Genomic DNA, 6,141 nt, shown 5'->3' on the forward strand with positions numbered 1-6,141 from the left:
CTGCCAGACCGTCGGCCCCGTGGTGCTGAGGCAGAGCCTGGGGCACCGAGGCCTTGCAGAGGGGCTGAGGGCAGGGGCTGCGGGGCAGAGCTGGGGTCCTGGGGCAGCCGGGCTGCCCCCAGCGTGTGGGAGAAAGCGGCCGCAGCACCCATCGTATCGTCCGTCCCTGCACGTGCTCTGCTCCTCGCGGGCTGTTGCAGTTGAACTTGGAGTCGTGCTCCTGGCGGAGCTGCCTGCAGCGGGCTTCCTGGGTTCTGCATCTCTCGGCAAAAGCCTCAGCAGCGAAAGGGGAAACGCCGGGGACTGTCGGCAGAGCCGGTGGGGCCGCGGACTTGCCGTGCCCGTTAAAGCCAGGAGGATTCTTCCCAGCAGCTGGGTCGGGGGGGGGGCTGCTCCCGCCCTTTGCTGCTTTGCGCTTTGTTCCATTCGTGGGCTCGTTTCCCGCTGACCAGCCGGTTCTGACAGCCCTCCGCTCCTTCAACTGCTGCAGGGTTCAAATCAGCGCAGGCCCTGGCTCTGCGAACAGCACCTTCGGCGCAGGCCCTGGCTCCGCACCTCTCCCAGCACCTTCACATCCACGCCGTCCCCACCAGCGCAGTCCAACGAGATCCCGAGGCCTCTGCTGCTCTTCCCACGGCCACTGGCTGACGGCTCGCTTCCCCTCGTTCCTGGTAGTGCCGGGGCGGGATCGCAGCACGAAGTGGGTCCGGAGGTGCTTGGCTGGCTGCATGGGGACGTGCAGCTGCGTTTCCTAGGCTGTGCCGAGGTGCCCGTACCCTGCTGGTGCCCACCGGGAGCCTCCCCGCAGCCGGGAGCTGAGCTGCTGCTCCTCACCACTGCATCCCGGGGACGGCCGATGCTCTTGGGCCTTCGCTTACCCAGGGAAAGAAGTGGTTGGGGTTGAAAACACCCTCAGGGCCTTAGGGTGAAGCCGAGAGATGCAGCCACAAACTGCAACCGCAGCCGAGGCTCGAGGAGGTTGCGGGGGCAGCACAGCTAGCGGCGCGGGGCCTGGTGTGAGAGAAGTCTCAATTTTCTCAGACAGGACCTTCTGTGAAGCTGTTTTATTCACGGTTGCAAAGGGGGGGCGTCCTGCAAGCAGGAGCGCACAGTACAAGTTTATCGTAACCCTATGTCCCCTATTACCCGACACCTGATTTCTCCCGTTTCCTCACTGGCTGAGTACTGCAGGTTCACAACCTACTTGACGCACTTCTATACCATACAGGTACAATTTTATTTGACCAGCCATTAATTTCTCCTTTTCCTTTTTTCCTTCTTCTCTTGTGACTAGAGGGCCCGCGATTCTTGTTTTTACTGATCTGGCACTGCTCATCCTGTTTTTCTTAGCTATCCTCCTTATTTTGGGACAGTGGGACCTTCCCCTTATCTGCTTAACGTACTCCCCACTGCTGTGCCGCACAATCACTTTTGGATACGCGAGCTTAGTGGAATTTTCCACTGCAAAACCACCTTCTGCTGCAAAAACACAACTTTGTTTCTCACACTGGCCTCCCCCACGGCGCTGCACCAGGCTGGTAGCGATAACGCCCGACCCCCCCCAGCTCCCGACAAACGCCTCGGCGGGAGGAATCCTTCACCCCAGAGTCACCGGCCCCAGGCTGCCCTCGCCCCATGGAGCACGTTCCCCGTTACGCCCCGATGTCCTGTGGGTGCTAACACACGGGGCAGGGTGTGCTGGCGGTGCAGGAGGGCCCGGCTCTTCCCGGCACCCCCACGAGCCTGCCCGGCACCAGCCCTGCCTGCCTCTGCCCTTCCTGCAGAGATGAACGTGCTTCCTATCAGCGCTACGGAGCAGCGGCCGTGGCCACATGGGGACACCGACGGCGTAAGGGCTCGTCCTGCCCGCCCCTGCCCCTGTGACGCCATCCGCCGAGGCCTGGGTAGGCGTCAGCAGCTGCTCCGGGAGCGCAGGCGTGCACGAGGCTGCCGCCGCATGGCCCGGCCCCAGCGAGGCAGGTCTGGGCAACGGCTCCGTAGGAATCCGCAGCGGGTGTCCCAACCCAACCGCCGGCGCCGCCGAGCGCGGCGTGCGCAGCACCAGCAAGCTGCAGCCTGCGCCCAGGGCCTGGTCCCAGCCGTGCCCCAGTGCCTGTCCTGTGGCCGTGCCGCTGTCCCGGGACCCCGAGCAGCGTGCCGTTAGGCACAGCTGGCAGAGAGGGGCTTCCCCCACTGGGGTCGGGGCTCCCTGCACCCCTCTGCCCTTCGTGCTCCCCACGGAGGGGCCGGGGTGGCCGCTCCTCGTCCCCGTGCATGGCTGGCACACGGTGCGTTCGCCACCTCGGCGGCTGCAGGGCTTCCGTGTCCTCATGTCCCCACCGGTGCCACAGAGCCGGGCCCTTCCGTGGCCACACGCGGTCCCTGGGCTTCCTCCAGCCTCGCCTCGTGCCGGTGCTTTGCTCCCGGCCTCCTGCACCCGGGCACTGAGGGGCACCTCTGGCGGGGCCAGCGCCAAGACCCACGGTTTGGCACCACCGGTGCAGCTTCCAGAACCGCCGGGGGGGGCCCGGTTCAGCTCCGTGCAGCCCCGGGGGGGTGAGCAGGGGCTGGGGGGGCCCGTTTTGGTTCCACGCAGCCCCAGGGGGCTCAACGGGGTCCAGGGGGGTGCGGTTCAGCTCCATGCAGCCCTGGGGGGGGGTGAACATGGACCGGGGGTGCCCGGTTCGGCTCCGTGCAGCCCCGGGGGTGTGAGTGGGGTCCCGGGGGTCTCGGGCTGCCCCTGCCCCGTGTTCAGCACCGTGCGGGCTCCACCGCGGGGCCACGCGGCCTCCGGTGCCCCGGTGCCCAGCACCACGGCCCCGGCAGCTCGGGGCCGCCCCCGGCCCCTTTGTTCGGGCCGCGCCGTGCGAGCCCCTTTGTTCCCCGACGGGCCCCGGCCGCTCCCCGCCGCAGCCCCGGCCCGGCGGCGACCCTGCCCTCGGAGGTGGTGCGGGGGGGGAGGCACCGGGCCGAGCGCCCCCCCCCCCCCGCCTCCGCCCCCGGGCCACCCCGCCCCGGCCGCGGGGCTGCGGGAGCGCGGGCGGCGGAGCGGGCCGGGGCAGGGCCGGGCCGGGCCGGGCGGGCCGGGGCAGGAGCGGCGGCGGTGCCTGCGCGTCAGGCGGGCAGGAGGAGCCAGCGGGCCACAAAGAGCCGGGCGGCGGCGGCGGCGGCGGCGGCGGCGAGCGGCGGAACGGGGCCGGGCAGGTCGGCGGCGGGGCGGGCACCGGAGCGGGGAGGGGGGGGGACGGGGAGGGGGGAGATCGGGGCGGGGGCGGCCCCGCTGGGGGGGTGGGGGGGTCCGGGGGGGTCCGGCACGGCTCGGCTCGGCTCGGCTCGGCTCGGCTCGGCTCGGCCCGGGGGGGGGCGGTGCGGTGCGGCAGCGAGGCGCAATGCGGCGCAGCCCGGCCCCAGCCCGGGGCCGCCCGCCGGGGGGATGCCGCGGGACCCCCCCCCCGCCGAGCCCGGAGCCCCCCCCCCGCACGGTTCCGGGCCCCCCAGAGCCAGGCGTGGCCGCGGAGCCGCCGGTGCTCGCGGGCTGGGCCCCGCAGCCCCGGGGGGGAGCGGGGGAGGCGGGCGGCCCCCCCCCCCCCGCCACGAGGGCGCCCGGCCCCGGCCCCTTCCGCCCTCGGGTTCCCCCGCACCGGGCGGTGCCCGGGGGTCCCGGGGGTCCGGGGGGGGCGGCGGCACCCCCGGCGTGGCGCTGGGAGCCGCAGCCGCCCCTCTCTGTGCCCCCCAGGGCCGCGATGCGGGCGCCGTGAGCCGGGCAGCGCGCGCCCATGACGGACCTGGCCTCGCCCCCGGGCGGGAACCCCTTCGCCGTCCCCGGCGGCGAGGAGGGCTTCGGGGACGAGAAGGCGCTGGTGATCCACAGCCAGGCGGAGGAGGAGGAGGCCGGGAAGGAGTTCAAGTGCATCCTGTGCGGGGAATGCTTCGGCCAGCAGCCCAGCCTCGCCCGGCACCAGAAGCACCACGCCGGGGAGCGCGCCTTCATCTGCGCCGAGTGCGGCAAGGCCTTCAGCCTCAAGCACAACCTCATCATCCACCAGCGCATCCACACCGGGGAGCGCCCCTACCAGTGCGGCGTCTGCCAGAAGAGCTTCAGCCTCAAGCAGAACCTGCTCACCCACCAGCGCATCCACAGCGGCGAGAAGCCCTTCTCCTGCGGGCGCTGTGGGAAGCGCTTCCGTGAGCAGCGCTTCCTCCTCAACCACCAGCGCACCCACGCCGAGGACCGGCCCGGTGCGGCCACCGAGGACCAGCCCGGCGCAGCCGCCGCCGCCAGCAGTCGCTCGCCACGGCCGGAGCCGCATGAGGAGGCCGGCGGCCCCGGGGCAGCGAGCGGCCCCTTCGCCTGCGCCCGGTGCGGGAAGGGCTTCAGCTGCCGGAGCAGCTTGGCCACGCACCAGCGCACCCACACCGGCGAGCGGCCCTTTGCCTGCCCCGACTGCGGCAAGAGCTTCAGCCAGAAGGGCTCCCTGAAGATCCACCAGCGCACCCACACGGGCGAGACCCCCTTCTCCTGCGCCCAGTGTGGCAAGACCTTCGCCCAGAAGGTCAACCTCACCGCGCACCAGCGGAGCCACGGGGCAGAGAACGCCCTCACGTGAGCCCCCGCGCATCGGGACCCCCACCCACCGCTGCCTGCACCGCTCTTCTGCCCCACAGGGTTCTCCCCATCCTGCAGCCCCCTGGGCACTGCGGGAGTACCCACTGCCCTGCACCTGGAGGTGCTGCCTGGGGGCCTCGGAGCCCTTAATGGCCTCTCCAGGGCTTCGAGGCGCGTGCACATCCCTCAGTGTGGGAAACCGCTGGTGTGCCCGTGTGGGGCACAGCCCAGTGTGACGGGTGTGATCAGCCCTGGCTCCATGTGGGCACCCCTGGGCGCCTGCTGCGCTCCTCCTGTTGGAGTTCCTCTCCTGACCATCACGAGGCTGCTCCCGCCAGCCCTGGCTGCCTCTGATGCCCTGCATCAGGCGCTCACAGGCTGATCTGTGCCTGCCGGACGCCTGTTGCCCCCCAGGGCTTCAGGAGGAGCCAAGCGCTGCGGCCGGCCCTGGAAATGATGGTATTCTCTGTGGGGCTTCCTCCCCGTCTGTCCACCCAGTGCTGCAGCCTGGCGCACCCCGGGGCCACAGGTTAAACCCCTGGGCCAGGGCGAGGAGGAGGAGCGGGGAGGTTTCCCCAGGGCAGGGGACCACCGCTGCATGCTCCCCACGAACCCCTGTCCCCCCACCCAGGCTGGTGCTGCTGCAGCGCAGGTAACACCTCTGTGTGCTTCTCGCCCAGGGAATGACGGCCACGAGCATCAGAGCAGAGCCAGATCTCGCCTCCTGTGCTCTGCGGGGAAGGAGCCGCTGCGCCGCGTGCTGCCCACCGTGCTGGGGAGAGGGGCTCGAAGAGGAGGCGGCAGAGGCTCGTCCCGGCACTGCAGAGAGCCCCGAGTAGCACAGAAATCAGGCGAAATAAAAATAAAATAAAACGCAAAGCTCACGGGTGCAGACTGCTTCCCAAGGAGCAGCAGCGGCAGCTCCGGCCTGGAGGAGGGACCGAGGCGGGGGCTGCACCCGGCTGCGGAGAGGCAGAGACCCCAGCCCGGGCAGCACGGAGGCCCCAGTGTGGAGCCCACAGATGTGGTGGCGGAGCAGGCAGCCAGGAGAGGTGAGCCGCGGCCAGGACGGGAAATCTCTGCCCATGCCTTGCTCTGCCACCCCAGGCACAAGCAGAGGAGCCCCATGTTTGCCAAGCCCGCCCGTGGCACCAGAGAAGGGGAAGTGGCTGCGCCAGAGCCCTGTGGCACGTGGGACCGTGCAAACCCTGCGGCACCTCTGAAGCCACGGGGTTTTAGGGCTGATCCCGGGTGCTGCTGGGGGTCAGCGGCCACCCCTGCCCTCTGCAGGGTCCCTGTCTGTGCTCCATCCGGAGCCCCAAAGCAGGACAGTGCTTGGCATGCTCTCTAGGATAAGGCAGGACTCAGCACTGGTGGCTGAATCCAGGGTGGGTGCCCCTCTCCTGCACCGATCCTGCCCTGCTGCTTGCAGGGGAAAATCAGCTTTTTCTGCCGTCGCTTGCTGCTGCTGATGCCCTTCGCACTGCGCCGCTCTCCACCACAGGATGATGCTGGGCTGGCCAGCGCTCCCTGCC

The 6,141-nt window shown here is 70.3% G+C and overlaps 1 protein-coding gene across 1 annotated transcript; it reads left to right on the forward strand.

Moving 5' to 3' along the window:
- The first annotated feature begins 3,061 nt into the window (after window positions 1–3,061).
- On the forward strand, window positions 3,062–5,485 carry LOC121066011 (oocyte zinc finger protein XlCOF26-like). The gene is made up of 3 exons (XM_040549332.1): window positions 3,062–3,204; window positions 3,737–4,603; window positions 5,287–5,485. The coding sequence occupies exons 2-3, from the start codon at window positions 3,777–3,779 to the stop codon at window positions 5,291–5,293; spliced, it is 834 nt and encodes a 277-aa protein (XP_040405266.1). The 5' UTR covers window positions 3,062–3,204; window positions 3,737–3,776; the 3' UTR covers window positions 5,294–5,485.
- Window positions 5,486–6,141: the final 656 nt, after the last annotated feature.

This window comes from Cygnus olor, chromosome 2 (genome assembly GCF_009769625.2).
Source record: "Cygnus olor isolate bCygOlo1 chromosome 2, bCygOlo1.pri.v2, whole genome shotgun sequence".
In the NCBI taxonomy this organism is placed as follows: Eukaryota; Metazoa; Chordata; class Aves; order Anseriformes; family Anatidae; genus Cygnus; species Cygnus olor.